The sequence below is a fragment of the Pipra filicauda genome, unplaced genomic scaffold (genome assembly GCF_003945595.2).
Source record: "Pipra filicauda isolate LSUMZ 115617 unplaced genomic scaffold, ASM394559v2 scaffold99_size2403431_pilon, whole genome shotgun sequence".
Lineage (NCBI taxonomy): Eukaryota > Metazoa > Chordata > Aves > Passeriformes > Pipridae > Pipra > Pipra filicauda.
The window spans coordinates 454235-476500 of record NW_024105197.1 but is presented as its reverse complement, the minus strand read 5'-3'; the positions used below and the strand labels follow the sequence as shown (position 1 = coordinate 476500).

Here is a 22266-nt window from a genome sequence, read left to right as displayed (position 1 = left end):
TAAATCAAAAGCTAAGCAAACACAAATGTATCCCCAAAATACAGCTTTCTACAGCTATGTCAGTTAAAGTGCATTCAAAATTCAGTACAGTCACCCTTCAATTATTCCTTTCAATTAAATAAATTTTAACCAAGAAATTAACCTGCTGTGGCTGGGCATTTCTCTATTCCACAGAAGCAAACATTTTTTCACTCGTTCTCCTTTAAAAAGCAAATTTAACAAAACTACTAAGACAAAAAGGATGACCTAATTAGTGCTAAGTAATATTTAAAGCTTTTATATATAGTACACTCTTATTGCTACCCCTAACTTCCAAGGCTTTATACTCACTGATATTGTTTGATTTATCTGGCACTATTGCTGCTTAAGCATGCAAATTCATATTCTCCATTCTTGCATGCATCCAACACACACAGAAGGAATATAACTGTGAAGGAAATGTCCTGTGAGCCTTGATTAAATTAACTGTTGGGGCACTGATGTGCTCAAAGGCCAGCGGGGCCAGAGGTCTCCAATGGGCAGACCCACGTCAGATTAGTCAAAGGCAATAACGAAAACTCCTCAGAACCAGCGAGAAAAAAATTCACAACTGAGTTAGAGGAATCTCTTACCCTTTTCTACCTAAGAGCCAGTCCCAACAGAAAACTTAAACCCTGAACAGATGCTCTCCCACTTCTCACCATTCAGGAGAGTGAGACACACGAGATATGACATGCAATGAAAATGTGTGTCTTGTATTTATTTCCTTATATCTCCTAATTTCTGGTAAAGCACTGAATTACCAGTGCTGTACTAATTAAGTTCATTTCAGTTATCTGAACAGATTTGACCAGCTACTTATGAAAAAACACCCATCTAAATTAAATAGAGTAGCATTAGATAAAAAAAAAAAAAAATGTAGGTCGCTGAAGAAGCAAACCATCAACAAATATTGCCAGCTTTATTTTGGCGTGAGCCTTTCTTTGCTCTGTTCAGACCCCAATTCCTATATATCAAAAGCCTTTAAGCACACACTGGCCTTAAGCACATGCTTAAAAAGCTTTGCTGTGTGAGGACCTTCCCCCTGGAACACTGGACACTGGGGAGTGCTGGCAGTGTAATCCCCTGCACTGAGCGTGCCCTCCTTTCCAGCGGGTGTGACCTACTCACGGAATTTATGTCCAAAACAAAAAGATTATGTACTAAAAATCAAATCACGTTGTGTCAACGTAATGGTAATGCCCAATATACCCTGTAAACTGTGAAGAGCCTCTGCTCACAAAAAGCCAGTGAAATCAGAAGCCATACCTGAGAAAATAACTCCAGTGCAATAAATACACAAAATAACACTTGTCAAACACCAGTCTTGCACATCTGTGCCAAAAGCGGCCAATTCATATTATACAGCAGTGTCCTACAGGTCTTTCACATACTGTTTTTCAGATTAGAACTAATAAAATCTCCAGTATTCTTCTCTAAGTTGCATTAATTTAGTATGAAAATGGTTTAAAGAGTTTAAGTCAGTTGTGTTTTTTAAGGGAGAAAAGTATATCTAGGGAAGAAGTATCTTTTTTTCAGAATCATACGTACTAATACGTTTTTTATCATCCCAAACTGAAAACAGTCCTTTAAAAAAAAAGTTTTTAGTTAATATCAGTGTTTTGGAGCCTCCCACTGGCAGCCATCACACAGCTGAAGTGAACTATCAGCTGAATGGAGGCTTTATATCCAGCATCAATGTCTATTTTGCTTTAAAAGAAATTAGTATTTCTGAGTTTGTATTTTAAATGCAATTTAAAAGACCATAAAGGAAAGAATCCAGCATTTATTGTGTGTCTCCCAGCAGACTACTTAATGTTCAAACATCTACTATGCAAAGGTCAAATGATTTCACTGAATATAACAGTGACAAAAATATTCTGCAGCACTGAAAAAAATATCAGATGACCAAGGAAAAAGATGTGGATCTGAGATCTCATAAGAGTCACAATAAATAATGTAGATTCAGTTCAGTAAGAAAGAAAATTGCAAAGTTGTGCCATGAGAACCAGATTAAGAAAGATAATAGGTAAAATATACAAATCACATAATTTTGGCAGTGCTCTTCATAAAGGAATATTATAAAGTAATACAGCAAATGAATTTTTATAAAACAACACCAACTTTTCTTACACAGATATTGCCTGCACAAAATTGAAAAAAAAAACTTATTCAGATGGGGAAGCTCCAGGGTGTTCTGCTGCAGGCAGCAACATGGACAGCTGAAGTCAAACAAAAATTCAGTGGTAGTTGTAAAATACATGGGGCAAAGCTGCAGTGAGCACTCACTCAGGAATGAGACAGATTACAGGTAAAACCAATATGAAAAAAATGAACTCAAATGCTTATCTGAAGCAAACAGCAAAGGCTAATAGGCACCAATTTATTTTCCATTTTGTTGTGCTTTTCCTTCTTTGACATTTACATCAAATATTTTAGGCTCTCATTCTTTCCAACACAAAGAGGTTGCAAAGTGTGCCATGCACAGCACTTGCTGGTAGTCCTGGCTCTTCAAAGCCAAGATCTCATCATCAGCTAAAAAGAGCTGGAAACAAACCCAGGAACTGCCTGTCTGCCTCTGTGATGTGCTGCTCCCTAAGATGAATTTGGTAGTGATCAACTGCACTTGAACTGGGGAGATCCAGTGGATCACTCCACACCAATGGACAGGAATGTCAAGGGCAGGAAGCAGAAATACAGCTGAGCAGCAAGTGAGAAAAAAACCCCAACAGGCAGGAGGAAAGTATGTATAGAGGGAGAAGAAAGCTGGAAAATTATACAGACAAAAAAGCCCAACCAAAACAGAGGACAAGGCAGCAAAGAAATAAGAAACGAGATAAGGGAACAGAATATAGGGAATAAGCTAACTAAGAAAAAAAAAGCACTACATGGTGTCCACTCTCTGGAAGAGAACACAGCATTTGTCACATTAAAGAAAAGTGAAAGGTGCTTTTTAGTTTGGTTTAGCCTTTCCAATTAGAAGTATTCAGTCAACTGTCAAGTAAAGACGGAAAATAAGGTGCTAAATTGATATTACAGCTGAATGAGACTCCTGTTTGTGAGTTCACCAAAAAAAGTGAACAGCGTAGATGTCACTAATTTTATATATCAATACAAAGATACATCATTTTGACTATTAAATTATGTTCAGAAGCATACATACGTTTTTTTCTGTGCTCAACCAGCTCAATGGCCTGCTTTGCTGAGCATTTTGAAAACCAGTTGTCCCCAAGCAGAACAGTGACCTCATTGGTGTGGACAAGCTTTCCTGGCATGAAGGCAAGAGGACCAAAAGGTACCTGTCAAAGACACAGAAGAAACTGCTGAAAATCACTAATGAAAATAAAATGTAGACAGTCATACATGTCTTGGGTTCTTTTTTAAGAAGTAAAATATAGAGTTTAAAAGAAAATTCTGCAGAAGTTATTTAATGACTAACCCTTCAGAAATATTCAAATGACAAGATCCATTTGAACTTAGTATTGTACTTACAAAATCTGAAAAGTTGTATTTCACCAGACAAGTTGTTTTGTGACATAAAACTATAGTATAGCTGAATGCTCACATGGAAAACAAATTCACTTAATGCAAACATATCAACCTTGATAATACATTTATTATCATTTGAGTTACTTATTTGCTACATGCAGACTACATTAATTTCCTAATTGCCTGATTAGGTTTGCCAAAATTTTTAAAATACTTGAACAGGTATGGCCAATTCAGAGTCGCTTTTCTCAGTATCTGTCCTGCTAATATTAAGTACCTACAAACTCCAGTGTAAGTCTGTGGGGCTATTAGCAGGACCACAGACAGTGCTTAATGTCACTCTGCTGTGTTATTCAACAGTTTACAGACCTCAACCTCCCAGTGATGCTCCAACATCACTCATCCTGTAACAGCTCTCCAGGCACACGGAAAACAGATAAAAGCAGAACACTTCAGGCAGGAGTACACTGGTAATAAACACATTTTATAACTTTATAGGTGCTTCTTAAAACGTGTTGGCCCCATTTTAACATGTATTGTAAAGTCATAAAACCAGTGCCCTGTACATAAGACACCTTCTACCAGCCACACTTTACAGACAGGGCTTGGGCAAGTCCTATGGCTGAGGAGGAGCTCTGGCCATCCTCATCCCTGTCTCCTGCACTATTCCCTGGCATCTGACCCTCAGGTCACCTGCCTGGCTGCTTTGGGGCTTCCATCAAAGAGATTAGGAGACCAAAATACAATTAAATTTAAAATGGATGAGGCAAAAAGGTAAGAACTGCATCCACATCAAGTTTTTCTTAGGGTAGAAAGAGATCTGTCTCCGACAGTTTATTCCTGCTTTATTCCTCTGCCTCCTTTTTTATTTCCTTACAGCCACTTGCTTTCTCATCATGTTTGTGCTGAAGCAGAGCACTTGGCCTAGTGGGTCTGCCTCCTTTGAAAGCAATCTTCCCTAGCTTCAATATCCAGGAGGGTACCAATGCTTGAAACAGTTCTCCAGCAGGCAGGACCCTGATGTTAAGACTGTGCAGAATGTGTTTTTCCTACACGTGTACTCTCCTTGACTTGGTTTTAAAGTAGCAGACTGCACCAGTTGCCTGTTCACTCTTTCTCCAAAATGATGAAAGCAAAATTGAAAACATATGAAAATATTTGGCTAACAGGATAGGAACTATTTATATACATTTAAAATAACAGATGTGAGTTGATATTGCTGCTTTAACTAGAATAAGCCCTATCAAGCTTTTTTTAAAAAGAGGGGGGGGTTCTGTGCTTTGAAACAACACAATCTTTCTGCTTTACATCATGTGGCCACACGTACATACATGATAAATGGATTACACACATAAAATCCAGAGCTGTATCATCAGCACAGGAAAGGGAAACACTTCTTTTTCCCACATGCTAAGTGTACTCCAACGCCTTCTTACTAACAACCCAACTCTACATCTGAGCCAGACTGCCAAGGAAGACAGCAGTCAGGCATTGTGTGCTGAAATCAGCCACTCAGTTATGTACAGGACAACTTCCCTCCCTTCAAAGATGTATCTTGACTTGAACCTGAGAGGGGAAGAGGGAAACAAGAAAGAGAGAGAAGCCAATTTGTACAAAATTCTGGTGAGCTCAAGCCAACAAGGCAAATTTTACACAGGGAGCTGTGCAGTTGTTAGGGAAGATTCAAAGCACCAGAAAAAGATCGCTATGTCAATAGGAAGATCGGTGGAACAAAAATTAGCAGCACCTTTTTATGTAAAAATCAATGTTCTAGGGTTTATTTCCATGAATCAGGAAATACTACGGCCACTTTCTTCTCAGGAAATGACTAAGTACCGTAATTCAGTCATAATTATAGTTTTCTATACAATAGATTTACATATCAAACATGTCAGGTTTTGTGTTAAGCGTTTATGTCATCAGCTCTCAGTTGTCAGTAACACTGTGATTTATAATGGATTTCAAAGAAAAGAGAAAGAAACAAAAGCAAAGGTTTCACTATTATCATAATAAATGTAACATTACTAAGTAGTAACACCTCACCAGCAGTGCAGGCACCCCATTACTAACAGTTCTAGCCCATTTTCTTGTGTGACCTCTACACTTTACATACCATGATATCATAGGACAGTTTGTCAGGCAATGTATGGAGTCGTTCCTGAAGAGCTTCATAATCGCTCTCCACCTTCTTCCTGTTTGACAAATTCAAATTGATTCCATTTCAGAGACAAAGTACAAAGTTAATGTTTTTTTCTGCTAGAAAATCAACAACACAAGAAAAATAAACTACTTTACTCTTAAACACATGCAGTTGATAGATTAATAACTTATTTATAAAAGACATGGGATGACAAACATAATAGCTGGATTATTTTCTAATAATGTGTATTAAGATAGGTACATGATTCTTTTAGTTTGTGCAGGTCTCTTTCTGAATTTGAACTTTCCATGGTACAAAGAATCAGTTCTTTCACTAGGATCTCACATATCTCACGCCAGGTTCAAATTAGAGTTATAACACCACCAACATCTAGAAAAATAACTGAAAATCCAGTTTATATTTTATAAGAGGCAAATTCTTCAAAGTATCAGTTGTAATAAAGAACTCATGACCTCGGTTTGAGCAGAATCAATCGGCAACATTTTAATTAATTCTGATTTTCACATGAACTTCATGTTCCTATCAAGAGTCAACATTCCTGAAAGATGGTTCGACCATCAGGATTCTGTCCCATCTTCAGCCCCTGACAAGGGACAATACAGGTGAGGAGTGTCCCTTCTGCTACTTCTCTACCCAAAATGTAAATAAGGCTCACACTACATGTTGCTACTCAGGAGAGAAATGGCTTGGGGAACTGAGACAAAGTATTCCCAGGGCAGACACCTGGTTCTTCACAGGACTTTGCAAGATACAGCATTTCGATGGCTGCAGGGATTTTCCTTTGTGTGCAAAACAAGGAACTACACTCCCTCCAAAAAAAAGCCTTTTTTTGTGAAGACATTCTTAAACACCTAATTTGTCTGGAAAAAGTCTTTTAATGGACCACTGCCATTCTGAAGATGGTCAGAAATCAGCTCCTGCACGAAGGAGCTGGCATATAAATGTCAGGTTTGATGATATTGTTTACTTGTACTTCAAAATAGTAAACATATATATGGCAGTAAATTCTGCAATAAAAGGCAACTGAAAGCACTGAGCAGCACACTTAACAACGCTGACCCATGATGCAAATTACAGGTTTTCTGGGGATGATTCAGGAAAGCAATCTATAAATGTGCTGAAAAATGAATGTCATAGTTGATAACACAACTCTCAAAATATTACCATCGATTTTCTCAGATTCATAAGCTGAGTGAAATCTTTTTCAGCATTCGTTATGAAAAATTATCTGATACTCTTATGTTTTGACTCATTTGCTTCAAAGTTTAACTTAGGTGTAATCATCCTACTTTATACCTATTTAAAGTTGCTGAACTCGTCCCGAAATAAATTAATTTAGGCTTTTATGCCATTTGGACATTAAAAACGTACTCCAAAGAAGTGATTTACAAAAGATGCTTGCTACTGCTTTGCTCTGACAGAAGATTTCTCCCAGACATTTTAGGCAAGTTTCTCTGTCCATTGCCCACATCAGAGTGAAAATATAATTCACTTCCTTCAAAGGAGAAGGACAAACTCATGAATCTTAACAAAAATCATTGAGGATGTTTTGGGGGAGGAAGGAACATAATGACAACTTGGTGTCAACAATAACAATCAATTACTTAATGCTATTTACAGAGTCCAGCCTTTGCCTCAGAGAGATCTGGATCTGAGAAATGGACTCCAACCACTCACTGAAAAACAAACACAATCCTGTCCCATGTCTCAAATGCAGAGAGAAGCCTCCATGGCAAGAGAATGGAATGAAAATTCCCCCATTCGCAGCAGAATTAAACATTCCCATCATTTCACGGCTGAAAGTCACTCAACATTTCTTCATTAATCTGAAAAGAAGACACTGCCTTTAAGGTCTGACTGCTGCCCATTACTGAATAATCTGAAATCAGGAGAAATCAGCTGCCACAAAAGCCACGTTGCTTTGGAGAGTGGACTGCTTTTCAGTGGGACTGCTGCCCTTTGCTGAGCAAAGCTCCACCATGGGAATCTCTAAAAGCAGGGCCACATCCTGAACTGGACCACCAAGATAAAATTAAAATTAATCCTTTTAATTAATTGGCCTGAGAGAACATTACTTAAGGAAGGAAGCTGACCTCCCTCCTTACCTACAGCTGATGGTCTCACAGGCTCTGGGGTGTGCCAGTGCTACGCTCTGTCCCAGGAAATGGAGAACTAAAGTGAACAGGGAGGAATAATCCTGGGACTACAGCTATGAACATGCCCCTAGCAGGGGAAATGCATGTCTAGATATTTAATCCCATACCAGACCCATTACTGGATTCATGCTTTAGAAATATACTTCAAAAAGTGCACTGAAAAAATTAAAAAGAAAATAATTTAATGGAAATATATTGAAGCTGAGCATTTTAAAACCCTATTGTTATTCACCCAATTCTATTTAACATTCTTCTGTGTCACTGACTACTTAAAAGGTCTTCTATGAACAAATTACTCAGTTGAAACAAGAGCACTCAGCTCTTGCACAATCAAGACCTAAATAAGGGTACTAAATTTTAAATAATTTTTTATAAAGTGAAGATTGTACTGATGCTGTGCAAACTGCTTTTCTATATAAAAGATATCAGTAAGTTAGGTTGTTCTTTAGACATTCTGTGCCCAAAGCCCCCAAGGTCACGGGGTCATGGCCAGAGTTTGCACAAAAGCAAACACAGGAGGCAACTTCTCCTTCCACAGCCAAGCCTCCCAACCCGCTCCACAAACCTCTGCCATTTTAAAAGGGGAAATAATTGTCACAACTTTCCAAACTTTTAAAAATCTGCTCAAATTCCAAGGCTTTCTGTCAAACAGTTTATTTCTGAAAAATACTGTCTCTCAGTGAAAGAATGTCCAGGCAGAATTTCACATGGGACCAAATAGGTACAGACACTGCAAAGCTCCTGAGAAAGTGCATGTGCTGGAGATATTCTGCCTGCCTTCACCACAGCAGCACCAGTAGGCACTTCAATAATATTTCCCTTATTGAAAATTAATGCAGCCTCTGAATTTTAAGCATAAATGAAACATATTAGTTTTAGATTATTTTTGCGAGCCAATAGTCAGAATTTAATATGATGATGTGTATAGATTGCCTTGATTTTTTTTCCCTCTTATCCAGGGCTTGCAGCCTATGTGCATTTAAACTAAAAACATTTGATACACACTAAATATAAATTATTTGCTTGGAGATCTTTCAGGCATGAAGAAAAAGCCTCTTAAAATAAATTTAAAATATTATATGCTTGATGGTGTATAACCAAAGGTTTAATCTCACCACTAAAGGGGCAGTTGCTGTGATTCTGCAATAACCCTGCAGACAATAATCAAGACAGCTCCTGTTGTTCTCTCAGTAAAATCATGGTAAACACAGCATGGATATATCGTAATTTGATATCTGTAAGATCAACTGTTATATCTCACAGTAACTCATAATATAAGATTTCATTCACCATTAAATGTACATTTTCCTCAGATGCCATACAAAACTATTATTTACTAGGCATGTTTTCTATTACCCATAGATTGCCAACAGAGAAAAAAGTGCCCAGAGATAATTTTTTTACATAACAAACCATTTCTTTTAAGTATTAAAAACTAAGATTTGGCACATTCTTTACTGGGGGGGGGAGAGGGAACAGTGAAACATTACTTTCACGTTGTTTTACCACATGAAGGGGAGCAAGCAGAATTTCCCTACTTGCTCCATAGTTAGAAAACAACAAGAATAATTCTACCCTAGGAGCACTTTTTCACCAATCAGGCAAATTCAGCACTCATCCCACAAGGTTACTTGGGAAAAAATGACGAATGAGATGGGTATTTAAGGCAGAAGTATAAACACTAAAGCTCACTGTATTTGTGATTTAATGACATCAGTGAGAAATATATACATTTTAAAGAGAGTGCATTACAACAATTCTGAGCTATCACTAACTATAATCCCCAAAACATGCTAGCAGGATTTGACTCTCATCTGAATAAATAGCAGTACTTTACTAAAATATAACTAGGTTACTCATCAGTATTTTAAGCATGTAATCAAACATTTTCTACTTACCAGTGCTGGATTTTTTCTTGGCAGCTAGTGACCACCTGTCATTAAAACAGATAACTACTCATGAAAAAACAAGGCTAAGCACACAGCTGCAATGTCAATGCATCAGAAACTAGAACAGTAGCTTTACAGATTTGGTGGTGCCTCTATATACATTTTTATTTGTCAAGGCAAAGGCATGTGAATGGTCGTTCTTAAGCAGCACACTTTATCACACACTAATGCAGAGTGATAACCACAGAAAAAAATTACAGCTTTTCACTCCATATTTTGGTACAATACCTGCTCCATAACTATTACGTGACACACCATCTGAGATAAGTAGCAGTTTGTGCAATCTGCCGATCTATTTTCAGTGTTACATGTTTGCAGAATAAGAAAACAACATAAATTATAACAAGACATCAATGTAACTTCCACACTCAGTCATTAAAAACAAAAACAAATGAACCTCACAGCACCAAAAACATTTTTCCTCTATCAGTACATCAACAAATGTTTCCACTGGCCATTTTAACTTGAAAAAGCACAAATTAACTTTGTGCTGTATAAATACATGGATATTTGACACCATGATGGGCTGCTGGCTTTCCTTCTGTTCTTGCTGGATGTCAAAAAAGCAAAGTTTTAATATGAATATTTCACTTACTTCCTTATGCCACAAGCTTTCCCAAGAGATACAAAAGAAATTACAAAATAAAGCACATTGTTAAAATTAAATACTTTTTTTCTTTTTTAACTGTATTTTTTAAACTAAATATAGACCAAACAGACAGGATGCTGAAACCTGTGACCTTCTCTGCCACAATTATGTGGAGATTTTGCCTTTCAAAACATATTTTGATCTCTGAATAACGGTTACCAAAAATATACAAACAATTTCATTCAATTATATGAAATGCAATGAAGCCATGAGGCAGTTAAATATGTCTAGACATCTTCTAAATATAAGCATTTTCTGGATTTTTTTTTTTTACAAATTTCATTTTTCCTATAGCCAAAATAATACTAACATTTGAAAGCAATTAATGAGAAAATTTGCAGAGAAAACAATAACATACATTCAAGTATCACTGAAATCACTGGAGCAGATAATTCTTTTTTTTTTTGAAACAACAGAATGAAAGACAATTTTTTTTTTCAGTTAGCATATGTGCAGCTATTGCAGAACAGATCTCAGACCCTGCACTTTCTACTCATGTAGGAGTAAAAAAATGGGACTACTTTGTGAGCTAATAATTCTTTAAACAGAGAAAAGTTCTTAAATGAAAAGGATCAGCTCTACATTTGTGGTTATGGTATTTCATAATCCATCAGGATGGCCCAGGTAGCTCATCCCACATAAGCCAAGTTTAAATTTATCATTTGCTTTAAACTCCTACAAATCAAATGCCTAGCAAATATCTTTCTTAATGTGCAAGCTAACTATTTTTAAGCTTAAGAGTAAATATACAGACTTGTACAGGACATCAACCCAGAAATCTAGTTTGTACTGTTAATATTAAGCCCATTTTAAGAGTAAAGTTTCTGCAGAAGGTACAAATCACACAGCACAGCAACATCTGATAACAATGCTAACACACACTGGAGCCCACCACTGACAAGTCAAAGAGTCAGAGCCTATTCTACCCACATCCTTCATCCTTTCACATTTGGCAGCGATTGTGGAGCACACAACATAATTTAGCATACAAAAATGTTTATGAAATCCTTTAAGAAAGTTCCAATTTAATTGCCCCATTACAGATGAAGATGGAAAAGACAGGAAGCTTTCCATTCTCAATACATGACTTTCCATGCATGAAGTGAGCTAAAAGCACAAAAAGAAAAGCCCTGCAAACCATAAGAGCAGCATGTTCATTAACCTCTACATGATAATCCTTTCGTAGCTGCATATTAACTAGTTACATATTCATAATCATTTACATTATTTAGAGGACCTTCTATGAAAATTTCCAGGCTATATCCATTAGCTACAATGTTAAAGGTTACAGAAGATAGTCTCCTTAATGTTTCCAGGAAGCTTTTTTTAATTAGTAAATATGTAAATTGGGCACATATGCTTTTTACGTTTTTAAAAAATAGCCCATCAGTAAAAGAGCATAGGGGAATATGCTGTTTCCATCACCCTTTATCCCCCTTAAAAAAATAAAAAAAAGAGAAAAATCAATAACACCAATCAATTTTAATTTAATTCCTCTTCTTTGATATAATCTCTCTTGAAGGGATACTAAAGGGTGGAACCAACAACAAACCTTTTCGTTTCAGTGGCCAGCATAACACGAGACCTTTTACAGAAGTGCTAAAATATACCACCTTAAAAATATTGCAGGCTGCACTTCTGGAACTGAAGTCTATTAAAAGAATAGAGAGAATAAATATTGAAAAACAGATGGAGATCAATTATGCATATGTCCTTTATTAGGTCAGTCCCACTGTTTGGATAACAACTGGTCTTATCACAGCAAAGAAACAAATAGCTAAATATATAAACAAATCTTTGATTCTTTGCCTTTAATCAAACACAGGAAAATCATTAGTCTATCTTCCACACATAATTTATATTTAGCGTTACAATTAAAGAATGAAAATCCCCTTTAGGGTAAATAAAATAAATGACCTGTTTGTTTGTTCACTTGAGTTCAATTTACCTGGAAACCTAGTGTCACCAAGTATGCACTACTTTTAAGACATTGTGGTGGAAGTGGTATCAATAAACTTTGAATTCTGCCCTTTTAGGCATAAAAGTGTACAAAAGTTTGTGAATGCACATGGTTATCAGTGGCTTATCTGCATACTAAAATGTTTATTAAACTATTCTTGCAGCAAACTTAACACTACCAAATAATGGGTCTGCTTTTTAAAACACTGTAGGAAAACACATTCTGTAGTCTTAAAAGAAAGCAAATGGGCAAACACCTCATTTCCTTCTTTTCCACCTTTAACAGCAACTTGTTAAAATTTCGTGCTTCTCAAGCCCCTGACTGGACAGAGCTCCACAAGCACCCGTAACACAACGTGGAATTCCTCCTGGATTGAAAACTGGACCATTAAAGCTGGAGATTATGAGCTGGTTCTGCTCTCACTGCTACTAGGTTGAGCTATTTCAAAGCAAACCCATGTTGCTGCTTTTAGGGAATCTCCTGTTTCTAAGTGTTACGAGCAGAACATGAGGATCAGCTTCAGACCATCACTTCCTACATGTGCCCCAGTGCCACTGTGCCAATCTGATCACAGGGCACTTTGCAGGCTGGTGCAGACTCCAACTCCAAATCTCACCTCCAAGCAACTCCTATCAGACAGCCAAAGACTTAATCAGCTGACCAAAGACAAAAAATTCCTTCTGTCTGCAACATATTCTCTCTTTCTAGTCCACCTATTTATACTCCACCTTCTCCAGGATCTTCCATCTGAAGAGTTCAAAATCTCTTCCATGAATTAAAGAAGCACTGCACTGGTTCTGCAGGCTGAGTAACTTAACCACTAACACTGCTCAGGGCTGGGAACTGAAACCAGAGCTCCTAACTCAGCAGCCAGGCACTACAATCGCTTGCAATGTTTCCTTGGCAATGACAAACAGGCCAGAAGGATACTGGAGCACAAAGCAGATTCTTACCTGTACGTGCCCATGGGTCTCTAACCTATTCCACATTACCCCACCTTTCCCCAGCAGGTCTTCACCCTTCTGTGCAAGGGCACCTCTTTCCTACATCTTATTTTTCCTTACCTGTTGATTCTGTTTGGATATTACTAACAGCTGAATATAATTATCTGAGGTGCTTCTGATTATCAAAGTGGTGCACAAGTAGTGCTGTCCTCTCCATTCCAAGACTATTTTGTTTTATTGAGGCACTTCTCCGAGGTGAAGTGCATGTGTGCGAATCCTTCTCTCTGCTAAGAAGCTGGGCACTCACTGCCCACAAAGGTGCTGGGTTTAGCACATTGAGGGCAATTCTTCTCTCTCATCTCTTGTGAACAGCAAGTAGGCAAGTTGCCAAGTCAGAATCTTATTTATGTCTCAGCTTATGAAAAAAAACTGTAAGCAATAGAGCTGGTACTGGTATCATCTGCTGGCAGTTTGGGGTACCAATGCTAAACCTGCTGTATCCAAGTCATGCAGCTATGGTCAAGTCCAAAGAAGTAGAAACTGGTATTTTTAAGATGAAAGTAAATTTCAATGAAAATGATGAAAACAAAAATGCCCCATCAGATTAGGAAGAGGTCCTAAATGAACAAGAGGCCATTTCCACACTGGTGGGTATGAACACGGAAATATGCAGCACGGCACAAAAGCAAAGCTGCTGTTCAAACAAACTTCAAGTTAGGTATCTAAGAGGCCAAGCAAGTGTCTGCTGTTTCTACATGCACATTTGAGTATTCTGCTTCAAAACTGTGGCTCACAATCTAGCTGGTCTTCTGAAATTAGAAACTAGGGACACAGATCTAATCCCAGCTCTGATTTTGTTTCTTCTATATGGCCTTGAGCAAATCACAGCCTCTCAGTCTACATTTCTTCATCTGCAAAATGGGGATAATAGTATTAACCTACCCACCTCAGAGTGTTTAATGATGATTAATTAATGTGAGAAAAGCACTCTAAAGATGTAAGAGCACTATATAAGTGATAAAGCATTATTTACCACTTGAAAAGTAATCTGAATAAAATCAGATATGCAAGTAATTTGTTTACATGTAGCAATAATATAATTTGTGACTATTTAATCTTGAATTAGTCTCACTTTAAACATCCCTTTCAATCACATTTCCAGTTACTTAGGGAAAATGACAGTATGGAATACTTTTTGTGGAAGCAAAGCAAGTAATGAGGTGGTAATTAAAGTAAGGGTCTAATAAAGTCTAAAGCCAATGATTTGCCTTCAGGAGACTGTCCCTGCCATTTGGGACTGTGAATATATCTCAGCTTCAAGCTTGGTTCTGTTGTTCAGAACCTTCCACCAGCCACAGTGGAAGTGTATGCTGGTTTCCTGAAATGCAGACTCCAGCTCTGCAGAGTTTTAACTGCTTAACCTTCCACATGCAAGTATTTACTGCAGTTCATACATGCACATGAGCTGCCTCCATCTCTAAATGTTTGCAGTATCAAAACCCACTCTTGCCATGCAACTCATGCACAGGGTTTCCCTGTTGCACCCCTAAACCCCAAAAGTTTACTGATGAAATAACAAGTTCACAGTACAACTTTATCTTACAGAAGAACACTACTGGGTGGTCAAATATTTAATAATCTCTTAGTAACAAGGATGTAACAAGCCACACACAAAATAAACATTTAAAATGAATTTTCATTTTTTCCTCTAGGAAACTACACAGTACTTGCCTAAAACACAGCAATCACTGATGGAGAAAGACAGAATTAACATTTGCACAATTGTTTTTCCTAGAGCCCCATTTTCAATCAAAAAATGAAATAAAACTATTAAAAATTCTTCAGTCTGTTGGCACACTGTATGATCTAATGGAAAAAAAAGAAAGCATTTCTGAGTTCTCATATTAATTTATTAAATCATATTACTCAAAAACACTACATTTCAACAAATTATTTACATAAATCCCCCCTTGGGTGGAAACTTCTGCCTTTTGAAGAAATGCGTTTGGGAAGAATACTGAAGGAAAAGAGAAAGAAATGTGAATCACGGCAAACACTACAGGAAAAAAATCTTCCTTAGAAGTATAACCATAATTTTTACCTTTCTTTAGAAGAAAACAAGTGAAATCTACTATTTTTATTTTAATTGTGTACCCCCACGTGGATCTTCCAGTTTAGTAGAAAAAGTAGTATATACGTATTATTTATTAATAAATAAAGACTAAATTCTGACTGAAATGATTTTGGGGAGCTTAAAAATTCTACACAGCAAAAATCCCACAGAGCAAAAATCCCAAAGGCAGCAGGGCGTGTTCTGCTAAGCGAGTGTTTCAATAGCTCCAAACCAACTGGATTGGTGCAAGCAAGGAACAAACTGGAGGTCTTGTCCTTTACGAGCACCAAGTCAGTGCCATGTCCTGTAACTTCATCTCGACACCCAGCTAAGGAACTCGTAACTTTATATTTTAGCTTACGTCAGGTAAACATATTCCTGTGGCTACACCATATCCAGGCTGGCTCAGGCACCACGGGAGCAGCAGAGCAGCACAAGCACAGAACTCCCACAATCTAAGCAACTGAACACATCAAGCAGGTTTTGCAAGCTTGGATGTAGTTTATGGTGCAACAACTGTGCTGCCAGCAATACCTGAGCTTAACTAGCTTAAAATTGCCATGAGCTGTGGCACCTCCTCACAGACATACCTGCAGGCTGTGGTTCAACCACAGCCACAGTCCTGAGTAAACAGGCATCATTCCTCCCTGTCTCCTGCTACTCAGTTCCACTGTCTTACCCTTCCAACCTGACACAACCTGCTGGCAGACATTTGTAACCTCATTAGGGTCCCACATTGGCTGAAAAGTACTCCAGAAAGAGGAAACAAAAAAGCAAAAAGATCAACAACTAAGTTTGGTTTTCTGAATCCTCGCCCAGGTACTGAGCAGTGTCACAAATGTGTCACCCTAAAACTGCTAAAAGGCTGAAAAAAGCAGACACAGATAAAAATAATAATAAAAAAAAGCTAAGATTAAAAAGTTGTTCAAATTAAAGTCATGTGGACAATTCATGTGATGATTTACGAAAATTTTGAACAAGTGTCTGAGCCTGTTGCTCACAACTGCTCTGACCTGACACTGCTCTGACCTGACCACGGCTCAAAGGGCCAGTCCAGTTTCCCCATCACTGCCTCTCCTGCCACATTCGTGCTGGCATCTGCCATGACCATTCTGGCACATGTTACTGGATTCCTCTCACCCCACAGCAGCCTGATCCCAAGTGTTAGTACAGAAGTTGTGGAGGGTTCACCCTTTTTATGATGGTGACTCTGCAGCCTATGCCAACAGACAAGAGGAACCACAAAACCAGCACCTGCACAGTGGTCACTGCATCTACTCAGAGCACCTACAGACACCTACAGGAGCAGCACAATTTAGTCACTTTTAAATTTTGTGCACATAATCTCATCTACACGTTCTAGTTATCAATGAGGTTGGATGGACACAGGCTTGCCCACTCCAGAATAAAGGCAATGCTCTTTAAATTCTTTTGTGAATAGTTTGCCTTCAATTACCATTAAAAAAACACCTACTGAAGATCCCTTAATTTATTTCACAAGTCTTGACACTATATAAACTAGTGAGTATTTAATTCATACTAATAAGAACATAGACAAATATTGACTAAAAAAGTAAAAGTGATGATCAATTAACACTGGAGGAACAATAAGCATTCCATTGAAAGCTTCCAGATAATGACTGAATTAGCTCTTTTACTTGAGAGCAGCACATGAGAAAACATCACTGGAACCACTGGACAGGATGGAGTGTATTGTCATCATAAGTTTCTGAAAAGGTCCAGGTATCTTTAAAAAAGAATATGGTAAATAAAGCTTCAGATAGGTTCTCTTCAAGAGAAGCAGATCAGACCAAGCCTCAGACACTCTCTTCCCTTTTCTCAAACAATTATTGTGCCAAATGAAGTCCCACTGCACTGGTGTCTCATACCCAGGCTTTCTCTAGATTCTGTTAATTTGGACACAGGCTGGAAAAAGTGCAAACCATGGCAGAAACTGCACTGGAAAGCCCACTCATCTGTAGTCTCACATGTGAGTCCACACCCCTTGCAGTAGCATGGAATGTACAAGACCCTACTCAGTCTCACTGCTGTTTTTCAAACTGCAGAAACAACTTTAAAACTGCCAAGCTGCTGCTTTCACAGCACAGATATTACTTGAAAAAGACTTAAGCAGAAGCAGTCAGCCCCAGAAGTAATTCATGTAAGAAGAGAAAACAATTTAAAAGAGTGTAAGTTTGGGATCCTGCCATTTGTTTCCCCATAACCCACCTACAAGTTGTTTAACTGTTAAAAAACTGCAAGTACTCAGGATCTTGAAAACCACTTGGAAATTAAAGATCATACAGCTCTACCATTTAAATTCATAAAAATTAAGAATATGCCATAATACACAGTGGCCAGTGAGTTACGATAAGAGCTGCACTCAATCTAATTCTACTTTGTTGTCATGATGAGTGACAGGAGAGTCACTTCCCTGTCCTAATTTCCCTAAAAGGAAAATAAAAAAATGTGTTTGCCAGTGCAATACCAAAAAAAAAAAAATCATATTGCCAGCTAATACTAGAGTCCTTTAGATTCTCCATGGCTGTGTCTGCACTCTGCCAATGTCTCTTGGGTCTAATTGGTTCTGTAATGTCTCCCATTACGCATATTGTCATTGCGTTGCTCAGAAACTATAGAACACATCATCCCACTGTAAATTCACTGTCTATGCAAGTCTTACCAAATCATACAGATCTGACTCGTCAACTACTTATCAGTAATCCCAACCCATTTGATTGCAGGAATAAATGTATATCAAATAATATATTCAAACGCAGGGTCTATAGCATGAGAACCCTCCTATTTAAATATTCATTTTATAATTCCTGTACCAACTTGCAACAGATTTACCACAGTATTTTCAGCTAACATATATTGCTTTTGCAAGTAATCCATGATACATACATTATATTCTTCTTACAGAAATATTCAAAACTTTACGCAGGCACCGTGCTTACAATGATGGTCTTTATCATGAAAATTACTAGATATTCTTCTATAATTTATCCCCAAGATACACATTCTAAGTCATGTTTTTATACAAAGTGCCTTTAGTAGGAGCACTGAAAATTGCTTTTAATAGTTTGGTCTTACTATCACCACAAATTAACAAGATGAAATCTGTCCAACAGGCAAGCAGTCCTAAACAAGAATTCAAATTACTTTTCACCAGGGGTCCTAAACCTGGAAGTTGCAGCCTCAATCCAACTGAAGACAGAAAGTCATGAACATCCTGTTCTTTTAATATTTTCAAACAGGAAGGAAGCCTCAGTTCACGAGTTCTTCAGAGCAGCTCTTTAGAACTTAAAAGCTCAGGACTATAGCTGAACCAGGGTTGTACAATGGCCCGAGTGTTAAAATAATCAACTATGATTAAAATATTATCCTTAATGGGGCAATAGATATTGCTCTATTCCACTATTACACTTAAGGTTGCCTTCAGGCTAATGGGAATAAATAGGTGTCTTTATACCTAATCAAGCGTCACTGGGACAGCACAACATCACACTAATTAAAATAAATATATTTGCCCGCTTAAACGCCAGTATATAGAGATATTGTTCTGGCCAAATAATTTTACTATTTGTTATGATTCTCACGCTATAATTACTAGTTTATCAAAGTGCTGGATAAGTAATTCTCCCTCATCTCTGTGCTGAAACCAAAACATGAGCCTTCAACTTCAGTAATTTTATGAGAAACATATGAATCTCTGAAAAGAGGCAACTGAAATGAAAAGACCTCCTCCATCTTAAAATACAATATTTTCGTAACTGAAAATAGTGTTGTAATCCAATTATATATATTCATTGCATAGAGGGAAAGTCTACTACATCTTCATCATGACACTCCATTGTAACCAAGATGTGTAGTTCTTTAGTATAATTTCATATTGAAGCTGAAGTGTTCCATTTTTTTTAGCCAATTTGCAGAAATTATGTAAAGTTTCCCTCTGATAAAATATAACTTTAGTACATCAGCCTAACAGAGGCTTAATTAATGGTCTCCTGGGCCTCTTTTCCACTGGAGCAGATCTGTTTAAGAAGAGTCTTAAACTTGCTTACAGAGGGGTCTTACCCATGAACTGGGAATAATTGTAAGTGGCTATGACAGACATGTGCTTAGGCATCGGGCCTGACCAACACTAATGTACCAGGGAAATTGTTCTTCACCAGATTCCACCACCTTGAAAATTAACTGAAGAAGCCCAAGCTGACAAGCCACTATCACCAATTATTGGTATAATGGGTTACTCTCTTTGCAGAATGGACGATGTGGAGTATTCCAGCAGATCCTCCGACTGTTCATTCACATTAATGGTCAGTTGGCTACACAGATCTTTTAGAAATGATCTAGGGGGCTATTGAAAGGTAGACATGTTTTTGCACACAATACTCCAGATTTTTATACCATGCAGGTGTTATTCAGTTTTCTTATTCTTAACTAAACCAATATGTGATAAAATACAGGCTGAAGATAAAGCCCTCTGTCATAACTGAGGAGCTCTGCTGTGCACCTTAGAATTGGCACAAAAAATTTTAATAATGTGAGAAAAATGAGCAGAAGAGGTGAAGGGCTAACTGGGCAAACGTACTTGTGTCAATAAAATATTGAACATGACCATGAGTTAGTTTCACAGTGACTCTTGCACCCACCCAGAGTTCAGGGTAAGGCTGAGACCTACAAGCCCAGAATTGCACTCGCTAAGTTATCAGAGCCCACTTGCCTTACACCACGAGTGTAATTCTTAAAAAAAAAACCAAAACAAACCAAAACAAACCAAACAAAAAAAACAAACAAAACAAACAAAAACAAACAAACAAACAGGAAAAGCATCTTGAGTTTTGCACGATGGTCTCAGGTGGAACCAGCCTCCGAACTCTCGGGAATAATTTCTGCAGGAGAGCCTGGTTCTTTCCAACTCATTTCAAACACCACCAACATTGATACACCCGCTCTTCAGCCTGGCCCGGGAGCCCTTTGGGATGACGCAGGTCACAGACCCGGCCGGGCCCTGCTCGGGAGGGCTGGGAGGTGTCACTGTGGCGGGGACACCGTGGCCAGGCGAGCGCAGGGAGCGAACACGCGCTCACGGGCTGGCGGGGGGCGCAGGGCGGGCCGGGGGGCGCGGGCAGGGCCTCCGCTCCCGCCGCCTCCCGGCCCGTCCCCCGAGGGCTCCGCGGCAGCGCCGCCGCTCCCCGTCCCCCGCGGGGCTCCCTCGATTCCCGGGGCTCCCGCGATTCCCGGGGCTCCCGCGGGTCCCTGGGGCTCAGCCCCGCTGCCCCCGGCCCGCCGCCCGTGACGTCACGCGGCCACGTGCCCGCCCCCCGCCCCGGGACCCCCGGCCCGGCCCGGCCCGGCCCGGCCCCCCCCTCGCCCCCGGCCCGGCCCCTCCTGCCCTCCGTTACCTTCTCGTGCTCCCGGCGGAGCCGCCCCACCAGCGCGGGGCTCAGCGGCGCCGCGCCGCCGCCGGGGGCCTCCATGCGGGCCGGGCCGGGCCGGGCCGCGCCGGCGGTGTCCGGGGGAGCGGCGGGCTGAAGGGAGGGGTGGGCAGCGGCCGGTCCGGGCCGATCTCCTCAGCAGGGCGAATGAGTCCTATAGAAATGTTTGTGCAGGGCGAAGCGCCGGCTCCAGAGCCGCATCCACGCGGGGGCCGCCGCCGCCTGGGCCCGAGGCGCCGCCGCCGCTGCCGGGGGAAGAAGCATCTCAGTGTCGCATTCTGGGCCGCGCCGCCGCCGCCTGGGCCCGGCTCCCGCTGCTGCCGGGGGAGAGCCGGGCTGGGGTGGGTGTGGGTGGGTGCCGGCGGTGGGTCCCGGCCGCGCCGCCCGCCCGCCTGCTGCACTCTGGGTACCGCCCGGCCCGCGGGAGGCACCCGGCTGTGCGAGCCGCGAGAGGCGGGCGCTCCACACCCCCTGCCCGGCCCGGCCCCCGCGCCCCGCACCGGGGCTCCCCGGCAGCCCACGGTGCCCCCGCAGGCCCCGGGCGACAAGGCCTGGGCGTCGGGAAGGGAAACAGCGGCCGTGAAGCGCTGAGAGGGGCCTGCTCTGATCCCAGAGCCGCGCGCAGACAGGGCTGTGTGTCCTTTGGAGGGGCCGTCACCGTAACTGCCCTCCAGCTCTGAGGACTGTGCACTGCCAGGGCCAGCTGGTGGTGAATAATCACAGAATCACAGGATGGCTTGGGTTGGAAGGGACCTTAAAGACAGAATCATCGAATCAAGGTTAGAAGATACCTTTAAGATCATGAAGTCCAACTGTCCACCCACCACTGCCACTCTAACCCCTAAACCACTGAACCACATCACCCAACACCTGATCCAGACACCTCATAAACACCTCCAGGGATGGTGGCTCCACCACCTCCCTGGGCAAGGTATTCCAATGCCCTGACAGTGAAAAAACTTCTAGTATTTAATCTGAACCTCCTCATCTAGTCCCAACCTCCTGGCGTGGGCAGGGACACCTTCCACCAGACCAGGTTGCTCAGAGCCCCATCCAACCTGGACTTGAACACTTCCAGGGTTGGGGCATTCACAACTTCTCTAGGCAACCTGTTCCACTGTCTCACCACCCTCACTGTAAAGAATTTCTTCCTAATACCTAACCTAAATTTCCCCTCTTTCAGTTTTTACCCACTATTCCTTGTCCTGTCACAACAGTGGGCTGCCATGACCTGGGGGATTGCAAAACATTCACTAAAATACCTTAGAGCAGCACTCGGCCTTGCCTACATGCAAAATGAGTGGTGTACAGCTGCCCTTGGAGTACCACAGAGTAATTTATGTGCAGTAAATTCATTAGCTAATTTTGTGAATGGCTTTAGAC

General features: G+C 40.2%; 1 protein-coding gene across 1 annotated transcript in view; it reads right to left on the bottom strand.

Moving 5' to 3' along the window:
- URI1 (URI1 prefoldin like chaperone) overlaps positions 1-21370 on the bottom strand; it is a 41664-nt gene extending 20294 nt beyond the window's left edge. Inside the window, exons 1-4 of the mRNA XM_027729544.2 lie at positions 20851-21370; positions 9723-9757; positions 5621-5699; positions 3182-3317 (exon numbers count right to left, since the gene is read on the bottom strand). Coding sequence (XP_027585345.1) covers positions 3182-3317; positions 5621-5699; positions 9723-9757; positions 20851-20925 — 325 coding nt within the window. The 5' untranslated portion in view covers positions 20926-21370. The remainder of the gene's footprint in view (positions 1-3181; positions 3318-5620; positions 5700-9722; positions 9758-20850) is intronic.
- Positions 21371-22266: the final 896 nt, after the last annotated feature.